Here is a 21,249-nt window from a genome sequence, read left to right on the forward strand (position 1 = left end):
CTTTAAATCCAACACATACTTGACTGCAAGGCACGCATGAGAGATAAAATTTTTGCCTTTCCTGGGACCAGAGCGGGACCTGGTCCCCAAGAGAGCCTGGGAAGGGAAGGGAAGAGACAAGGTGGGGAAACTGAGGACATGCGGTTTTTCAGAAAGTCAGCTGTAGCCATTACACAACATGCCCTGTGTGGGGTGTAACTGCATGCAGATCATGACTGAGAACAAAGGATTAGGTATCCTGGAACCAGGCGGGAGATGGGGTTTTAGAAGAGTTCTCCACCCCAGGGAGGCTATTTACTGATAGATGCTGATGATCACGTAGGTTTGGAGGAAAAAGTTTTCTCACTATTTCCTTCTCTCCTTGTCCCGATCAGAGTGCAGGTTATGGCACCATAGCTATTACACCATGCCCTGCTCTCTTGACTGTTCTTGACCCTTTACTGTATTAGTTTTAGAAACAGGAAATTTCAATATATGATTTTGTCAATATATATGCAAATATGTTGGGGCTTTTAATTTAAATTGTGCTGAATTTATGGATTGACTATATGTTTTAGAAGATTATTTAAGCCTTATCTAATATACCGTATGCTAAAGTGGGCTCCAGATGGGTCTAATAATTCAGCTACCTTGTATAAAACTAAAGAAAAACAACCAACCTTCCATCATTTAAAAACAAAAGAGAAACACAAACAACCAAGAGAGAAAAATATGTATCCAAGTTTTGAAGAAGACAAGAATCTCTAACTGAAAGTTCTGGAAAAACAATCTTCCAGAACAGATTTATGGATCTGATCACCCAAATTTGATACCATCTATATGTTAAAAAGAAAACACACATTAAAAATCCTAAAGTAGAAACAGTGTTTTCAGCAATATGGCAAGATTCATCTTTCCTATAAAAATGAGTTCTTGCAAATTGAAAAGGAAGCAGATAAAGACCACAGTTATAAATTATACTATATTTGGTTAACAAACAAAAAATGTTTGCTTTCACTGATAATAAAAAACCAGTAAGTGAGCACACTGTGTGTTCATCCATTGAGACAGAGTATCGCTGGTGTGGATCCTTCATGTGGACTCCACACGTCGCTGTTGCAAGTCTCAGTTTTCAACCTTTAAGGAAAAATTGGCTAATAAATATTAAGTACATTAATTTTTTTCATATTTTCTGATCCAGTCATTCTACTTTAGCAAATCAATACCAAACTGTTCATCAGAAATATGCAAAATACTCTACACAAAAAAGACATTCCTTGCGAGTTCTTTTTTAAAGTGAAATGTAAGGAGCCATCTAAATATCCAGCTGTAGAGAAAGAGTTAAGTAACAGGTAGTGAATACATATATATTCTTAGGCATTCACAAGGATGTGGATGAAGAATTGCTAATGCTCATGTTGTAAAGTTAAGTGGCTTGCAAGCCCTCAGAACAACAGAAAACTATGAATAAATTGGCTTTATAATTAAGGCAAACCTCTTGACAAAATAAAATATCAGTGCTAATTTTCTCACAGTTGGTGTATTTTTCACTTTATCTTCTCTTGGTGTCAGTGTTAGTTACTTCTGAGTTATTGCTGCCCTAGAATATTGTGTAACTGGGTGTTTAATTGGCTTTACCACTACCAAAGACATAGATACTGCTGGAAATACCACTGCCACTTCCATATGAAGAAATAGAAACTCTCACCATTTTTAAACCTAATCTAAATTTTACATAAGCACACAGACGCTTGTCACCATTGCCCCACCACAGTCAGAACATCCTATTGATTCGGTAGTACTTTGCTACATTTTTTTTTATTTCAGCTCATCCTGGTGCCGTAAAGGTGGTGCTAGTATCCTCTGCATCAGAACCTCCTGGCCAGTCTCCTTGTACTTCAGAAATTTCAATCCCTGCTGATCTGGATAAAACGATAACAGAACTAGCCGACTGGCTGGTATTGATCGACCAGATGCTGAAATCCAACATTGTCACTGTCGGGGATGTGGAAGAGATCAATAAGACGGTTTCCAGAATGAAAGTAGGTGCACAGGGTACAGGCTTGTCATGGCAACACCTCAGCACACGGGTAGACACGATCTGTTTGGCTCCCTTTTGTTTGTCCTGAACTCTGGGAGAGTGAGCTTTAAGAACTTCTTTATCTGCCAAACAGCCATCCCAGGCTAGCTCTGAAGAGTCTAGATTTTCTTGCATTTATGCTGTTTTGGTAAGATTACCTTTACCACCTTGAGTTGTAGACTCAGTGTATATTTTAACATCTGAAACGGGGATTGTAAATCTAGTCCCATCAGTACAAATATAAACTAGCGTTACAGTTAATGTCTAGTGTGATGTAGTATAATTTCCTGAAGTGCCTTTTCAACTTATGCTTTATAATGAGCTTATTTGTTTAATTGCTGACATTAGCAGTGAGAATGCCTGACCATAATTTTATATATATACACAAACACACCATGTCACACCAATTTGTAAAGTTGTTTTTCCATATTCAGTGTGTGCTAGGTTCTGGGCTTGTGTGCTGTATAGAGATACGGAAAAGAATACACTAAATACAAATTGGGAATGAACCATTAAATAACAGTGATTGCTAACTGTTATTAAGTACTTAATGTGTGTTGGACACTTTTGTAAGTAATTTACATGTTTACTTCCTTAACTATCTATTGAAATAGTTACCAAATTTATCCCAGATTACAAATATGCCCCAACTGTGATGGAGGCACTGAATGTGTACAAGTGAACAGTCTCTATGCAGAGCAGCGTGTAATAACAGGCACAGGCAGGTACATGTGACCTGATAGGGGAGCCCGGGTGAAGAAGAGAGTTACTGCCACAGTGATGGAAGGCAGACCATGTGGGATTTTCTCATCTAGAGACAAGTAAATGGCTTTCCTGGTCTGGGGAGCAGAGTGAACAAAGACATGAGGTGGGGGAGCATGGAGGGTGAGGGACATGGGGTCAACATTTGTGCAGCGAAGAAATGCAGTGGGAAGTGAGATAGCAAGGGCAGCTCGAGTTCACTCTGATGGAGCTTGCAGGCCACGCAGAACCCTTTTTATCTGTAAGCAATGGGCACGTGTTTTTATTCCTTTTCTTTTTTAAAATTGTGGCCGGAGACTGATGATAACAATGATCTATTTTAGCAGGAAGAATAGGAATAGGGCAAGAGATGCTTAATACAAAAAAAAAAAAATATAAAGAGCCTTCGGTGCTGCTAAGACCATGCTGTTGCAATTAGCGGAGATTCAGAAGAGCAGACGTGAAATGTAGATGAGGGTTTGATTGATTCAGTTTTGAGTATGTTGTGTTGAGAGGTTCTTATGCCCTTTAGAAAGAAATGATCAGCATTCATTGAAATGTCTCTCTGGACTCAGGATTGGAAGTTGTGAATAATCCATTTAGGAATAACGTTTGACACTGTAGGAGTAATTGGAGTCTGCAAAATTAGTGAATTCCTTAAGAGGAAGAGCTGGGAGAGAATCTTTGCCATACCATTTGTACCTATTGGAAATAGTCTTTATGGCTATTAGTTCTATATTTAAAACACACCATTTTCTGACATTAACTTTTCTCCCATCATTATCAGTACTAAGGAATAACTGTAGAGCAACAGTTTTTTGCGTCTAAAATTATTTAATTTACAATTACTCCAAATAGCATTTTTCTAATACCTCATTGCCATCCCTGTAGGTGACATTAGTTTGTATTCATACCTGATGTAGGCCAGATATGCAAGGTATCATCTGCAGAAATCACTGCTAATGTTTTCAGAACAGTTTTTAGTTTTTAATGGGACTGCTTACATTTAATCTCCTCAGACCTGATATACCTGAGCTTTCAGTATTTTATTATTTCTTTTTGTGAAAACAAAAACAGAGAGATGAAGTGCCTGGTTACCTAGATGGTAAGTGGCAGAGCTGAGATTTGAACCTAGGACTTACTGTGCCACATCTCAGATGCCTCACTGTCCTGTATAGGAGACAACTTTGATGTCAGTACACCAGTTTTGCTCCTTAGTGTTCTTGGCAAATAGACTATTAGCCTATCTTAAAAATCATTTCTTCTTAAACAGATCACAAAGGCGGACTTGGAACAGCGCCATCCTCAGCTTGATTATGTTTTTACACTGGCTCAAAATTTGAAAAATAAAGCTTCCAGCTTAGATGTGAGAACAGCAATAACAGAAAAATGTAAGTCCAAAAAAATTATATGTAATAATCTACTTTCACTGAAAATGATTACACACATATACACCTTCTCAAAGATTATTCAACGAGAAATTAATATTATTTGATACTCTTTATCTATTAATAAATACAGTTTTCCCTTGTGTTTTTTTTTATCTTTTGTGAACAGTCAGAATTCCCTTTTGAATTCCTCAAAGTATTAATATTATTATGTTTAAGTAGTTACTGATTCATTGGATTATTTGCTGTTAAGTTAATATTCCTTTTGAAGGAACCAAGAAAACAAAAATTAGAGAAACCCACAGGAATGCGAAGCCATTCTTTCATTGTAATTCATTCACTAAAACTAAATCTTAGCATGTCTTTTAACTCATGTTCTCAAAAATTCAGTCTAAAAATATTTATTGAGCAACTACTCTGTACCTCTGTAGCTGGCAGTAATTTGGGAACACCTTAGCTAAAGACAAAATAAAGCAAAATAAAAAAATAAGCAAACAAAATAACCACAGCCACAATTTTTGTTTCGAGTTTAATATCTGGCTTAAAAGCATCTGTATGTCATATCAAACAAAGTCTAAATTCTCAAGAATGGGAAGACAAAAACAATCTAATAATAAAAGGAGGGAGAAAGAAGTAAAATGGTGAATTCAGGAAAAATAACCCCACTTTGTGAGACACTAAAAGTGCTCTGCTAACTCACCTGTTATAATAAACCTTGTTGCCACATTTATTTTGAAATCCAAACATACTTTAGGGACGGTCATAGTCTGCTTTTATCACCCTCTTCCACTACAGCCCTCGGCCCCATCTGTAGCTGTTTTGTACTGTACATGTTCTTTAAAACTTCTGGACAGTTCTTATTCTCCTTACCTTTATTCGCATATTTTTTCCCTCAGCCTTTTCTCCCCAGGTGAAATTCTACTCAGCTAATAAAATGTCACCCCCTCTATAAAGTCTTTCCCACCCTGTTCTGGTCCCTGGTGTTTTCTATCTTTAGTTCCTATCTTTAGATCTTTGCCCCCATAACTTCATTGTGAATCTCACGGTTACTGAAATTTCTCTCCGCCACAGATTGTGAAAAGTCACCTTTCTGGGGCCTCCCGCTGTGCTCCATACAAGTGATGGACTTAATTTGTGACAGAATATAAACTGGAATGTATTTTATCACCTTGTTTACTATTTCTCGAGGGGAGAAATTCAACTATTTCTCCTATAAAAAAGGCGCTTTGATTTCAAAATAAATGTGTGGCAGCAAGAGATGAGTTAGCAAAGAGCTTTTACTGTCTCAAAGTGTTGCTTTATTTTTACTGATTCAGCCATTTTTCCTTCCTTTTCTGAACTGATGGATTGCTATGCCTATGGAGATCCAGAGGGACCCCACTTCCCATAGCTGGCAGGGGAGCTTCTCTGGTTTAATGACACCAAACTCTTTGCAAATCCATCTCCATTTTGCCTTTTCTACCATCTTACGTTTATTTTTTTTCCTTTTCCCCACCACCTCTGTATTTGTCCAAAGTTTCTTTCCTTCTCCCAAACATCTTCCCTTTCCAATTTAACTCTCTCTCTCTGTTTTCTCTCCATTTTCTTATGTAGAGACTGCATAGTCTTTATCACTATTTATTATATGAGAAGCCACCCTCAGCTTCTACTACAAAAAGGAACCTGCATTTTTCTCTTATTCACAAATAATAGGATCATTTGCTTATTTTTATGATAAACCGGTGATATTTGTTCAATATTTCAGGATTCTGTTTGTAGTAGAATTGGTCAAAACTATTGTATGCAATTCTTTAACTGACAAGTAGAACAATATGATAGATTTGTCTTCTCCTTAAGTTACAATCTTAAGAAATTTATTTAAGCTTTTATTCAGACACTATAAAACAAATCATCTCATTGACACAATTTTTTAGAATTAATACATGTAAGTGTAATTTGCAGGTTTCTAAACAATATTGGATTGATAGCTTTATATAGCCTGTATTATCCCAAGAATTTTACCAGAAGAAATGTTATATTGTAATTAAGTTCTTCTTGGCCTGATACTTAATTATAGCCCTTCAGTCTGTCTGACATTCAAAATAACTTCTAGAAGTTTGTTTTTAACTTTCTACCTATTATCAATGGGTTGTTGAAGATATTGAAAGCTATTGCTTACTGGTACTTCAGTTTAAGATCATTAACTGCCCTTCAAGTCATTAATCAGAAGTTTGTTTCCTTAGATCTTTCTTAACTTCATCTTAAAAATGAGAAGAGGAAAGAAGGGAGGGAAGGAGAGAAAGAGACTGAGAATGAAAGAAAGAGAAAGAAACAATAAAAAAGAGCAGACAAGAGCCGATATTTATGGGCTGTTGTTTGTTGTTGTTTTTTGTTGTTTTTTTATGATAAAGGTCTGCTGGGTACACAGAACTTGAATTTACTTTACTTTTAGTGTTTCTCTTGAACTTCAACATAGAAAAATACTTCCTTTTAGAGAGATTTAATGCTACAGTAAAACAAATGTGAAAGTATTCTTAAGGAGTTTTTTTTTCAAATCAAGATTACCTTAGAGCATCTCCTTTGAGGATGACAAGTGACTATGCCTGTGTCTTAAAGTTCTGTCACAAAGCGCTATTAATACCTTTCTAAACCAGGTCCTGTAAATATAAAACAAGATAGAAAATTATTTTTCTTAGAATTTTTCGCTTTATCAGTTCACAGTAGTAGATATGTTTTATTGTGAGGTATTTTAGTGCATTTAAAATATATATTAACCAAAGAACTTGTATGACTTGTATGCATATATGCGTAACCCATGGCCACAGGCAATAGTGTGGTGAGGCCTGGGATGGGGCAGGAGCCTGGTGAAGAGGGGTCATGGGGGGAAAGTGGGGGACATCTTTAATACTCTCAACAATAAAGATAAACTCAAATATATAAAAAAACTGCTCATATATCAAAAAAAAGAAAAGAAATAAAAGTGAGGCCAGTAGTTGGAACAGTAAAACAATAAAATTTAATAGAGTTTAATATAAGAATTTTTCCCCAAAAATGGTTTCCGAAATATATCAATTGTATAGTATGACAGACTGACGTTTCTTTAAAATGTGTGTCGACTTGCCTCTCTTCTCTTTTCTATTGATAGCTTCATTTGTAACAAATTTGGTATCAGATACTTTTCCCCTTTCCTGAGAGTCACTTTCAGGAATTCTTTTTTGTAACGTTTCCTGTAGTGGAGAAGGTCAGGAACCAGTGGGATAGCACTCAGCATGGTGTAGAGTTGCGGCAGCAGCAGCTGGAGGACATGGTGATTGACAGCCTACAGTGGGATGACCACAGAGAAGAGACTGAAGAACTTATGAGAAAATATGAGGCTCGACTCTATATTCTTCAACAAGCCCGAAAGGATCCACTTATCAAACAAATTTCTGATAATCAAGTAAGACCCATTAGATATCTTTTGGCGATATTGATTTGTTGGTTGTGTGTTGTTTTTTTTGGTTCTGTAATTTTAAGGATTCTTGTCATGATGTTTCCCCAAGTTCTTAGATACACATTGAAATTAATATAAAGCATTTGACCAGGAAGGATTCTGAAAAATTCTTGGAGGCATAACAAATGGAACTGTACATATATCTTAGATTTACAGCTCACTGACTCCTTGCAAATGGAACACACCCACAAACCGGCCACTAGGAAGGGAACATATTCAGGATCCCAAGAACCTTCTCTTGTTCCCTTCATGTCTACCCTGAAGGTTATTTCTATTTAGGAAATTTCTTGAGACTTTCATTTGAGGGCTACTATAGGGGACAAATCAGGTAACAAGTAAGTTTAGTTTCTTTTAATACCTTTATAACAAACTGATTTATCAATGTCATCAGAGCAGGTACCTTCTGTGATCAGTTTGGTTAATAGAGTTGATTATATTGAACATGTATGGCACTATTTTAAATTTTCTCCGCAATCACAGAAAATATTCTTGAATTAGAGGTTATGGTTGTCAGTTTATATTTTAGTGTAACATTTATTTGCCCTTCAGATAGCCTAAGATAAAAGTGTACATTTGTGAAGAATATAATAACAGATATGTGGGAATCTAAATCTAAATCATGAAAGTATATTTTCATTCTTCATACATACGGACTTTCTGTGGTTACAATATAAAATCAAGTGGCCAGGCGTCCTGATTTCCTGGATCATTCCCTGTGTTTATGATATCTGCTAATTGTTTTTACCAAGTGAATCAAAAGTAATATCAGCAGAGCCCCTGAAACTTCACTAAAGGAATACAATTCAAAGTGGTATCAATGCTTTAATCATCATATGTAGAATATTCTTTTATAATTAGCAGTATGATCATTTCCTTCTGAAACTTTAGGGTTGACTTTTCTATCAATAGCCACAAAAAACTATAGGAACTTTCATTTGTCCTTTAGATTTCATGAGGATTATCTTGATCCAGGGGCTCTCAGAGTCTGAAAAAGTGTGTCAAGGAATTGATATGCCAATGGATATAGCCTCGGTGTAGCTATTCAAGCAACTCCCAGTGAACCTTGGGTGGCAGCTTGATCCACTCAAGCAGTTACCTGTAAACATACACAGTGATCGAGGGGCAGGAGACAGAAGACTTCTGTATTGTTGGCCCTTTCCATTGCTATACATACATATAAGGGAACTCTATAGTCAATTCATTCCTAATCAGTGCGTGTTCCTATAAGGATCATATGTATAGCAGAAGGAATGAAAAAAGACATTGTTTTTAGGAAATAAAATATCTAAAAGAGGAAGAGACAATCATTTGTTTAATGTCATCTGCTATGTACCTGATCACTTTCTTAGTTATTTTTCTTTTCACGTCTGTAATTGTTTTGGTTTAAACTTACATGCAAGAGTTTGTCCAATAATTTGTTTTCTCCTTTTGATATCTGTGTCTAAAACATATTAAAACCTGCTGGGAGGAACAATGTTTTGGCAATACTGGTTACTGAGTGACCAAGTCTAACAATGGCACCTGAAATTGCACCGTAGATACTGCTTCAAGAACTGGGTCCTGGAGACGGGATCGTGATGGCGTTCGATAACATCCTGCAGAAGCTGCTGGGGGAATATGGTAGCGATGACACGAGGAACGTGAAGGAAACCACCGAGTATCTGAAAGCATCCTGGATCAATCTCAAACAAAGGTAAACGCTGAGGCCCTGGCAGGTAACGGTGTCTTGTCAGGTTGAGAATTTGATGGCTTTGGCTTTCTCATGGAAACATGTCAAAATGTGTGACTACTAGAAGTACATTTTATTGTGATTAAAATTTTTTTTATGCTATTCTGAGTGTTATCATACAGAATGTATATTTATACAATATCTACTTGACTTAGTACGTGGAGATTTTCCTTAAATAAGTCTAAACCTTGCCAGTGATTATTTATGTGTTCTGATTTTTTTTTTTTGGTCTCCTTGGTGTTACCTAGAGTAAATCTTGTAGCTGCGTGATGCTAAGGAATACTCAGGTATGCACAGCTTCATTAGGGTGATAGTAATCCTAATGATCATTAAAATAGTGGGCTGTTTGACCGGATTGCCTCAGTTGAGGCTGAGAACACATGGATCCAACTCTAGACTCCTGAACTATTCTGTGTATATTCAGGGTTTAACTAATATATATATATATATATATATATATATATATATATATATATATATATATATATATATTATTACTCTGTCTAGTCAGTATGTTTGGAACAGTCTAAAATAGCATGTGGGTTTATAAGAGAGATTTTTCTGTCACTTGAAGACCTAGGATTTGAGGACCTATAAACAGTGGTTAGCATCTGTTTAAGATAGCATATTTATATTCACCATCAGTCAAGATGTGTTTACCTTCAGCATTCTGCAGGGAGCACCTTGCCTAAGGGAATTTGGTTTCACACACATCTTTACATATGCAAATGCAGCTGCCTGAAAGCTATCAAAGATATCATAACACATTTGTTTTTCTGTGAATAAAATGGATAATATTAGAACACTTTTTGATGTGTATTACTGGTAAAGTATGGTCAAGCATTTAATAACAGTTTGACATGAAGATGTTTTATACAATTTTAGAATGCCATTTTTAGTTACAACCTCTAAAGTGGAGTTTTGGAAAACTCAAAATTAAGAGGGTGGTATATGAGCATGAAAAACCTAGGATTCTGGAGGAAATAAGACTGGGGTTGCAAATACAAAACTTCATAAGTGGTTAAAGCAGAAAATAGCTATAATATTGATCTTTCTAGCGTTTTATACAACTGTTTTCTTTTGTTGTAACAAGGTATTTGGGTGTAGAAAGGATTAGAATCCAAGGCTGGGAAGAAGGTGAATTAAAAACAGATTTAAGATACAAACTTACAGTTATAAAATGAATGTAATGTGCATCTTGGTGACTATAGTTAACAATACTGTATTGTATATTTGAAAGTTGCTGTGAAAGGGTAGATCTTAAAAGTTCTCATTACAAGAAAAATTGTAACTGTGGTGATCGATGCTAATCACACTACAATAAATACATAAATCATTATGTTGTATACCTAAAACTAATACAAGGTTGTATGTCAATCATGTTTGTTTTAAAAAGACAGCTGTAACACTAAGAGAGTCCTTAATCATACTTTATCTGTTTCCCAAAATTCACATATAAGTTATGACTTTGTTTTTGTTGTAAACAATGCCCCAAAACTTGATCGCGTAGAAATGTGTGGCCTGCTTTATTTAGCACCCCCAATTCTTTATTTTTGCTTTTACTTTGTAAATATTTTATGACAGACTCCAGCAGTAGTTAGATTAGATGGAAGAGGCAATTAAAAATGAATTATATTCCAAGGTGATCTTTCATTTATCATAGCGAAGACAGCCACAGTGTTCCAACTTCATGGTAGTTACAAATAGTTGTCCTTATTCTAGTTTCTTTCCCCATTTTGAGGGGAAAAAACTAAGTATATTCATATCTAGACATGATTTGGGTAAACTGTCTTCTATAAAGTAGGGAAAATCCAACACAACTGTGGCGGTCCCTTCATGAGTGACAGCTGGGGTTTCTTTGATTTGAGAGGATTTTCTCTTTTAAATACAGTGACATTTACAATTTTTAACTGTTTTAATCGGAGATCTTTCTAAAATATACAAATCTGTCCTAACCTTCTTAAACAAAGTGCGTGAACTTATAGTAAACATTTTTTTTGAATTCTTGGCATTATTGTTGTAAAGATAGGATTAAGGACGGTTAAGAGCTGCATGTAAACTTACGGTTCATTTAAACCAGTATTTCTCAACCTTTTAAAAATTATTATTAACCCTCTAAGAAGCCTTTTAAAGTACCTTTCCTCATGAAATTTTAATACCATGGTTATACTGTGTGTCTGTTTTTGTACTTTATAGTTATGCTTTATACATAAAAAGAGTCATTTCTTCCCCCCACTGCTGTCCTCCACCTTACCCTGCCAAAGAACCACTTACTGCCTCCCTTAAGAATGCATGGTGTAATCAGGTGCTACAAGGCTCTGAGAAGTTTCAATGGCATGTTTAAGGTTTCATAGCATAGCTAAGATGAGATTTCTCTATACGATATTATGATCACTTTCGAGTTCTGAAGAGTTGATAGTAAGTTTATTCAGGCTGCTATGCTTTGTGAGTTTTGTGCTTTATTTTTACTGTGTAAATTGTATTGAGTATCTTCTCATTGTCAGGCACTGTGCTAAACTCTTCACAGGCATTATTTCATTTAATCCTCACAACAGCCACAGGAGACAGGCAATGTTTTCCTCAACACTATGTCGCTGATGAAACTGGAGCAGAGAGAAGTTCAGGAATGTCCAAGGTCACCCAGCTCATACAGGCAGAGCCGAGATTGGAATCCAAGACTTTTTGTCTAGGTAGCAAGGCTCTTTTCTTTACCTTTTTTCTTTGCTGTCAGAATGCCAGCTATTGCTGGTGACTGCTCTGTGTATTCACCTCTTGGATCTGTCTGTGATTCCACTTACTGGTTCTTACCTGTGTTGAGTTTAGAAGCCAGATCTGATTAAAGATATGGGGCTTCTGCTATGAATAATGTAACACTCCCTAGTATGTGGCCATTGTAATGACCGCTGGGAGGCCTTGCACCATGGCCCACCTCCTGCCTCCCAGCTGTATTCTTTTGTTGTTTGTTTTATAAATATAAAAATATATTTTATTGTTGACAGTATTACAGATGTCCCCCATTTTCCCCTCCTTTACCTCCCTCCACCCAACTCCTACCACCCCTCAGGCCCTCACCACACTATTGCCTGTGTCCATGGGCTGTGTATACACATACGTATTTAAGTTCTTTGGCTAATTTCTTCCCATCCCTTGCCCACTCCTCTGAGATATGTCAGTTTCTTCCATGCTTCCATGCCTCTGGACCTATTTTGTTGGTCAGTATATTTTGCACATTAGATTCCAGCTCAATTCTGAACATATACCATTGGTAGCCAAGTGCTGGAGGGGTGAAGGTTATTATACTTGCCAGTGGAATACTGTGATTGTGGGATAATCTGTGAAGTTTAATATCAGCTTTCAAAGGAAATGTTTTTGTGAATTGCAATTGGCTTAAGTAACTTGGCCACTCACAGTTGCAGGTCCATAGTCCCTTATCTGCAGTGCCAAAATCCACTATGCTGAGATATCAGGAAGCTTTGGCTTGACATGAAACCATTTATTATAGTCTTTATTTATCCTTCTTGGTGTGAATAGCTTTGTTCCTAAGTGCAGACATATTAATGTGTTTGCCGCTTCACATCCTACTTAGAGGTAATAAGTCATATAGATACATTCATAATAGATTTCTAATGTGCAAAAAAGTTTAAATTCTGAAACACAACTAGCTCCTGATATTTTGGATTCTATATACAATAGGTCTGTCTCTAACATTTTAACCTAATTGATGTATCTTGGCCGCTACTCTTAACCTGTGATATTTTTTCTTTTACATCTCTTAATGCCAATTAACAAATTTTTTTTTTAGTACTGAGTTAACAATAAATAAAATACCTTCATAGTAATTTTTGGAGTGTAAGTGCCTTTTTGGGTCTGAAAAGTTATTTTAACCCTGGAGTGCCTGTGTGTGTGTGTGTATGTGCGCGCACAATTGTAGTACTATAGGCATACGTGTGTATACACACACATACTTTCATATATACATATACACACATGTAGTGATTGGTGGTGAAATATTGTAAAGGAAATGAGGTAATATAACTTTATGTTTTAAATATTATCTTATAGATAATTAATTGCTATGCATTTTTCTCTTTGCCCTTACCCTCCAGAAGCCATATTTTGCCTTGCCTCTTTAAGGCAATCCTCGGTTTGTACAGGCAGAACGGAAGGTAAACTCACTATGGTACCTGCCATTCTTGATTAAATCCCAGTATATTCATTTCCTTTCTGTGTGACTTACCACCCTTGAGCTTATTATTTTAAATGACTGAGACACTTTCTTTGGTTCTAAATTGGAGATCATATCTAAGTGTATGATTATTATGAGGACAAAGAGTATATGTAAACATTTCTTGTACATGATATATGCTCAACAGAAGGTTAGCCAGATTATCATCATGTGTTCTGTCTTTTTAAATGTTTTTTAAAAACATCTTTTTATTGATTTTTAGAGAGAGAGAGGAAGGGGAGGGATAGAAAGACAGAAACATCGATTGGCTGCCTCCCGCATGCCCCTACTTGGGATCGAGCCTGCAACCCAGGCATGTGCCCTGATTGGGAATTGAACTGGTGACCTCCTGGTTCATGGGTCGACGCTCACCCACTGAGCTACACCAGTCGGGCATGTACTCTATCTTTTGATGTCTTCCTTAGAAACCCCCTGCCCTTAGTCTGTTTTGTGATACTGGTGAGACTAGCAGAAGGTTGAGTCACTGTCAGTCATTTGTCTATAGTCATTTCAAACAGTTTCTATGTACGTTAATTATAAACTAGTTGATTATCTGATTTATTGAATGCAGTATAGATACTCTAAATATTTCTTACTAGATGAAACTATGAGAATATGTAACTTTCTTTGTTAGTGTCTTAGTTCGTTCAGGCTGCTGTAACAAAATACCACATGATTTGGGTAAACTGTTATCTATAAAACAGGGAAAATCCAACAAAACTGGCTCACAGGGTCCCTTCACGGGTCACAGCTGGAGTTTCTATGTATTGAGAGGATTTTCTCTTTTAAATACAGTGGCATTTATAGTTTTTAACTGTTTTATTTGGAGCTCTTTCTAAAATGTACAAATCTGTCCTTGCCTTCTTAAACAAAGTATGTGAACTTATCGTAAGCATTTTTTGAATTCTTGGCATTGTTGTTGTGAAGATAGAAGTAAGGAACTTTAAGAGTTGTACATAAACTTATAGTTCATTTAAACCAGTATTTCTCAACCTTTAAAAAAATATTATTAACCCCCTAAGAAGCCTTTTTTAGGTACCTTCCTTCATGAAATTTTAATACTATGGGTATACTGTATGTCTGTTTCTGTACTTTATAGTTGTGCGTTATACATAGAAAGTGTCAATTTTTCCCCATTCCCGTCCTCCACCTTACCCTTCTAAAGAATTACTTACTGCCTCCATTAAGAATGCATGGTCTCATTGGATGCTATAAGGCTCAGAGAAGTTTCATTGACATGTTTAAAGTTACTTAGCACAGCTAAGATGAGATTTCTCTACACTTAAAATGATCATTTCTGAGAATGAGGTGAAGGTGAGGAAGTAGAACCAAGTTGTGGAAAGAACATTAGAAATGCTTGTTGTGAAGAGGGACAGAGAGATTGGGTACTACCTGGAGGGCTTGTTGTTTCTCAGTGTGGTCATTGATTTTTCTTTAGAATGGGACATGGTAGAGCATGGTTTTGTGCTCATGGGAATGATCCAGTAGAGAAAAGACTGATGATTCAAGACAGAGAACAAAGTAGAGGAAAGAAGGTCCTAGAGTAGACTAGAAGGCGAAATCTGGACAATTTGGTTTGGTAAGAGCTGGGATGTGTTTTCCGTTAGGACAGGAAGGACAATGAGGGGAAGAGTACACAATGTGGATTGGAGCCTTAGTGATAGGAAGATGAAAGGTTCTCTGTGTAGTGCTTCTGCTTTCTTTATGATCTGTGAGGCATGCTCTCAGTGAGACTTCAGATTTTATATCCAAAGAAAGATGATCAGATATAAAGTCAGAATTCTGATGTGTGGGACAGAGAGCTTCCTAGGGGTCTTTGCATTATTGCTGGACAGTGCCGGTGCCTACTTATGGTTTATAATAATACATGCATAGTGAAGATATGCATGTAGTGTTCTTCAGCAATGTTCATCTACTCAGAGACAAGTAGAAACAATGTAGATGAAAGATAGGGGACAGGAAAAGGAGGGTGTTTTAAGGAAGTAGAGACCAGGATTACCTCTAGTCCATAATGTTGTCTCTAATGTCCTTTTCCCTGGTGATGCAGTCCCTCACCAGAGCCTGTGGCTTGCTCAGAAGACCTTGAGTTGGATTTCAGACACCATTTACCTGTTGAGACAGTGAGCAACCTTTATAACCATATGCAGTGACCACAGACCTAGAGGTGAGGATTTAACCATAACGGATAAAAGTCTTATGCTTTGAAAGAGTAGACTTTTGCCTGGAAGAGAAAACAATGGCTGGAATTAGCAATGGAAAGCAAAGAGGAGGACCCTTAGTCTCACTCCTCGCCCTGAGGAATATAGGGTCTGAGAGAAACAAGAAAAAAACTTCATTGAAAGCTTTGGGGAGGGGGGGGGGCGGGAATTGATGGCCCTAGGGAAACCAATTTTCCTTAAGATAAGGTGAAGGGATTGATCTGTGGAGTCTTCCCAACATAGAATGGAGTTCTGGGCATAACAGAAGGGTTTTGAAGGTAGATTTTGGCAAACTGGGAAAGGTGCAGAGTAGCATTTGAGTTACAGTCTAATGTTGGTTGGCTAATAAAGGCCGAATTTCGTGTAGTGACTTAGCTAAAAAGGAAATAGGATGTGGTGGGATGAATCCTCTCACGAGGATAGCTCTGTGGTCTTAAATATTTACTTGCTGTCAATGGCAGCCGAAGAGAAAACTGCTCCTTTGGGTTATATAAAGTCAAGGGCAGGCATCATGGGATGGGTAAGGGGGTTGGGGCTCTCTCTTGAGCTTCCTGAGCGTGTGGTATTAGCAGCTTACAGCAGTCTTCTTAAATCCCAAGGGGTGAATTTTTAAAGTGCTTGACGATATCCCAATCTCTATGTAACAGAGAGATCTCTGCAGTGACTAATTCTTCATTAAATGTATTGCATTTCACCATGGGGTGTTTTAATATATTTCCCAGCTAAATCCTACTTTATTTACCAAAGAACACAATTACCTTGTGAAGGTACCCATTGAAAAGCTTAAATAATGTTTCAGTATAAGTTTTCTACATGCCACTCAAACTACTGATTCTGCCATTTTTTTCTGCTCTAAAAAAGATACATATACTTATTTAAGTACCTGTAAATAAAGGTCACCTTTTAAGTATACCAAAGTTTAGCAACACATATTTGCGGGTTTTCTGAGATGCTCTTTTCCATTCAAGTTTAAAAAAGAGACACATGTATTTATGTTCAAACACTCTTTTGACCAATTCTAAGCACATGCACACTTGATTAACCAGTATATCTTGTAGCTTAAAATACCAAGTATCATTTAACATCTTTAAAATAATATTTAAACAAGGCAGTTATGTGGGTGGCCATGTTTTTGTGCTACAAGATAACTATAAGCTATTTAGATTGATTACTTTAAGCTATATCTGTTGCCTTTATAATATAAATCTCCTTAAAAGCTAAGTGTTTGCATTTTTTAGATCCCCGCTATCTTTAATGTAAACTATTGTAAGTAAATCTGTCACTAGTGAATTCCTCTAATCTTTTATGAGAAGCAGTTTATATTTTTCATCTGTACCATTTCTTCTACAAAAGAATTCTATAGTGTGTTACTTCTGTTTGAAGTAAAATATCTTGTTTCTGCTAAAGTTAGCCTTTTATATCAGATGTTTTATCCTTTAGGTTTTCAGCCTGTCCTTGCTCTTTATGATTTGTAGGTTAAAAAAGATTTTTGTGAAACTTCTCTGCCTTTGTCTAGTAGCCAGAATTTCCTAAAGTTAAGATGATTCTTTTTCTATGATAGTGCTCCTTCCCCTGTATTCTCTCATTACATTTCCCAGTATCTCCTCTAGCTCTGTTCTGGTCTTTCTTGAGATGCAGCAACCAGAGCTGCTGGATAGAAACTCTGCATTGTGAAGCCTGGACTAACGGGAGCTCAGTGCTGGGTGTGATCTCAGGAAGCTTCCACATCAGTACTCCTCGACCTTTTTGCTTTCTGCTCTCTGCTCATGCACTCCCATCAGTCACCTTTCATTTCCAAGCAGGGATTCTTAATGAAGCCAAATTTGAAGCTAGGGATAGGTGAGAATGGGGGAACTCTTCTAGCAGGTTTTATTATCTGTGTGATGTGATGGATTATGTAGTTTTAAAAGGACCCTTGGTCAGTCTGAAATGGGTCCTTTACTTTTAGTCCAAACAACTTATTTTAGGGATGAGCTCCCTCCCGCCCTCCCCCCCCCACACACAATTGGAGAATTAAGATGATTTACCCAAGCCTTATAGCTAGTAATTGGCAGAGGTGTAGAATTAGGTTGTTTTCTTCTGAGCGCAGTGCCCAATAGCATTAATGGTAATTTATTAGCCTGTCTAATAAAGTGTGCATAAACACTCCTGAGCCTCTAATTTTAGCAGTTAATTTTGGGCTTATGGTAGTATGATACCTCATATAAAATTCCTTGAAAATGGATAAAAGATTCTTGTGGTGTCCTTTCTACCATACTCTAGCATTTTATCTAATTTTTAAGAAGACTGAAAAGGGTGGTATGGAGAACTGCCTTTGAGCTATATTCTACTAGCAATTTCACATAATATTATATTAATTTCAAAAATCAGACTATAAGTTATTTATATGTACATATATTATGATTATAAAAACTTAAAATGTGTATTTATTATAATAATATGAAGATAATCTGGACTGCTATACATAGGGTTTAGTTGTCACTATGTTCATTATTTTTAGTAGTTGATTACATTTGAAATAAAAAATCTGATACCAGATATATGTGAATTTAAAAAGATTCCTCAGGACATTTATGATTAAATCGCTCATTTGTATGCTGTAAGTAAAATTAACTTCCCAGTATTTCATCAAGCTCATATATAAGGTAAGGTAAATTACTATTTATTGAGTGTTTTCTGTGTTTTGATACATTTATTAAACTATTGCAGGATGGGAGATAGTAGTCCTACTTTTGTATTAATTTGTAATAAATACTTGTTGAGTTGCTACTCTGTGTAGGTCCTGGGGGTACCGGGTAAACTGATGATTCAGAAACTTTAAACACATAACAAAGTAGTCACTTTCAGTTGCGATCAGAGGTACAGTATAATGAGACAGGCAGGATAATGGCCCCAAAGATGGGGAGACTATCTTGGATCATCAATGGGTCCTAATAAGTGGAGAAAGAAGGCAGAAGAATGGGTCAGAGAGATGTGGCGTGAGGACTCAGCCCTGTACTGCTGGCTTTGAAGATGGAAGAAGGGACCATGAGCCAAAGAATGTGGGTGACTTCTCAAAACTAGAAATAGCAAGGAAATGGATTCGCCTTTAGAGAAAACCAGTCCTGCCTGCCAACAACTTCATTTTAGTCCAGTGAGACCCCTCTCAGAAACTAACTTAGGCACTGTGAGATAATAGTTGCTGTAAGCCACTAAGTTTGTAGTGCTTTGTTATAGCAGCATTGGCCATGGTAGGGAAATCATGGGTGCTCAGGGAGGAGGTACCATGTAGGTTTGGAAGGTGTCTGTACCACATTCTGCAGGATAAGTAAAAATGAATGCAGTGGGGGGGGGGGGTAGTGGAGGGAGGGAAGAGGTATTTAAGGTAAAAGAAGTAAAAAGTAAGGCTCTGGATAAGATAAAGATAGTGACCACTTTGAGGATTAGGAATTGATTCTTTTTTGTAGGTAAATGAAAAATGAGGCTTGGAGTGATGAGATGATTCTTGAGGAGGTAAGCAAAGACTCAGACCATGGAGAACCTCATGTGCCAAGCAGAGTTTTCAGAGATGACGAAAATGATGCTGGAGGAGACGGGCAGCTGCCCAGGTTGTCAGAGCTAGTCCGTGGTAGAACCTTGTCTCCTTGATCCAAACGCTTATTCTTTGGCTTTCGTAACCAACAAAGTAGAGTTTTCTTACATCATCTAACAGTTGTTTTTCTGCCGTTTCCTACAAAGTGAATATCTTAAAAGCAGAATCACTTTTTTCACTGATGACCAGTAGGTAATTTGTCCTTTTGTGGGTCACTTTAGGTTTTCTACCTCCCCTGCCAGCCTGGTCTTCTATGCTTGCTAGGTATATAATTGTCTTTTGTCTATAAGGAATCCTCTGAATTCACCCATAGGGTTCTAGGGCATTTTCACTTTTCCTCTGGTCTGGACATTTTTAGGGTTTAATAGAACTAATGTAGAATGATCTGTTTTTACATTGGCTGTTCGCCACATAACCTATGATGAATATTCTTTAAAGTAAAGGATACTAAGTATGCAAAATGAAAAATGTTATAATTACTAAATTTTATATGAGTGTTTTTGAAATAAGAATCATCTGTTCATGGATGATTACTTGCATGTATGTACTCCTTTGATTTTTTTTCCCTTTCTAGTATCTTAATGGCCCAGCCTTTATTTGGTTATTTCTAATGTTTTTACTATTGATGTTTTAATTCTTGAAAATATGGGCAGGCTTAGGTGGAAGATAAAACACCACTAACAAAGGCCACCCAAATTCTGGTGGGTAACTTTTAAATTGAGATATAGGCACATGATTATCAAAAAATTAAAGTTGCTTCCACGTTTTAGTTATTGTGAATAGTGCTGCTATGAACATAGGTATACGGATATATCTTTGAGACCTTGCTTTCAGTTCTTTTGGGTATATACCCAGAAATGGAATTGCTGGGTGATATATTTACTTTATTTATTTGAGGAACTGCTATGTTATTGTCCACAGTGGCTGTACCATCTCAGCATGAATTTTTAGATAAACAGATTTTGTGTTGACATTATTATGCCTGTCTAAACATCATTAACAGCTGAACACTGAAAGTTGACTATAATTTTGCTTCCTCTGTTTGGTTTACCTGAAATTAATAATGGCTTTGTTTTTACATGCTTAGTTTTCTTTGCACCTGTTGCTCATTCTTCCCACATTTTCCGATGGCCTGACAGTACAATTTCCCACAAAGCCAATCGCATTAAGTAGCCTGTCACTTCTAATGTGTTTACTTGGGAACACGCTCTCTAGATTTGCTGCACAGCCATCATCTGGGGAGTGCCTGTGCCTTCCTCCTCATCTGGAACCGTATTTCCTGGATCTCATGGGTTTTTGTTTTGTTGCTTTCTTTCCTCTTTTTATTTTGGGGAGGTGGGGGAGGAGGTGTCCTAATTTGGGTTATTTTTTCGCTTTGTCAGGGTGTCTCCTTTGTAAATTTTGTCAAGTACGAAACATGGCAGTTGGGATGGTGATGACAGCCTGCACCTGGTCCAGTTTGGATTCACCACCCTCTTTTCTGAGTTCACCTCCCACTGTTTGTGTGAGAGCTCCTCCCTGCACTGATCTCTTGTTTTCATGCTTCTCATATCTTCTTTCTGGATTTATAAATTGAGTTTTGTGGAGGATGTCTCTTAGTAGCTTCTTGAAAATTGATGTTTGGGAGGTAATTTTAAAGGCATATTATAAATAGATTTTCATTATTCTATAAGTGCGTATTATAATAGTGTAATAAGGACTGAGAAACATCCTATATAATAAAAGGATAATATGCAAATTGACCCTAACGGCAGAATGACCAGGAATGACTGGTAGCTATTATACGCACTGACAGCCAGGGGACAGATGCTCAATGCAGGAGCTGCCCTCTGGTGGTCAGTGTCCTCCCACAGGGGGAGCTCCGCT

At 36.9% G+C, this 21,249-nt stretch overlaps 1 protein-coding gene across 7 annotated transcripts in view; it reads left to right on the forward strand.

Moving 5' to 3' along the window:
* UTRN (utrophin) overlaps positions 1–21,249 on the forward strand; it is a 446,319-nt gene that overhangs the window by 207,278 nt on the left and 217,792 nt on the right. For all 7 annotated transcript variants that reach the window (XM_059700586.1, XM_059700589.1, XM_059700588.1 and 4 more), the window contains 4 exons: positions 1,807–2,021; positions 4,074–4,191; positions 7,401–7,606; positions 9,199–9,353. In XM_059700586.1, coding sequence (XP_059556569.1) covers positions 1,807–2,021; positions 4,074–4,191; positions 7,401–7,606; positions 9,199–9,353 — 694 coding nt within the window. The remainder of the gene's footprint in view (positions 1–1,806; positions 2,022–4,073; positions 4,192–7,400; positions 7,607–9,198; positions 9,354–21,249) is intronic.

This window comes from Myotis daubentonii, chromosome 6 (assembly GCF_963259705.1).
Source record: "Myotis daubentonii chromosome 6, mMyoDau2.1, whole genome shotgun sequence".
Classification (NCBI taxonomy): domain Eukaryota; kingdom Metazoa; phylum Chordata; class Mammalia; order Chiroptera; family Vespertilionidae; genus Myotis; species Myotis daubentonii.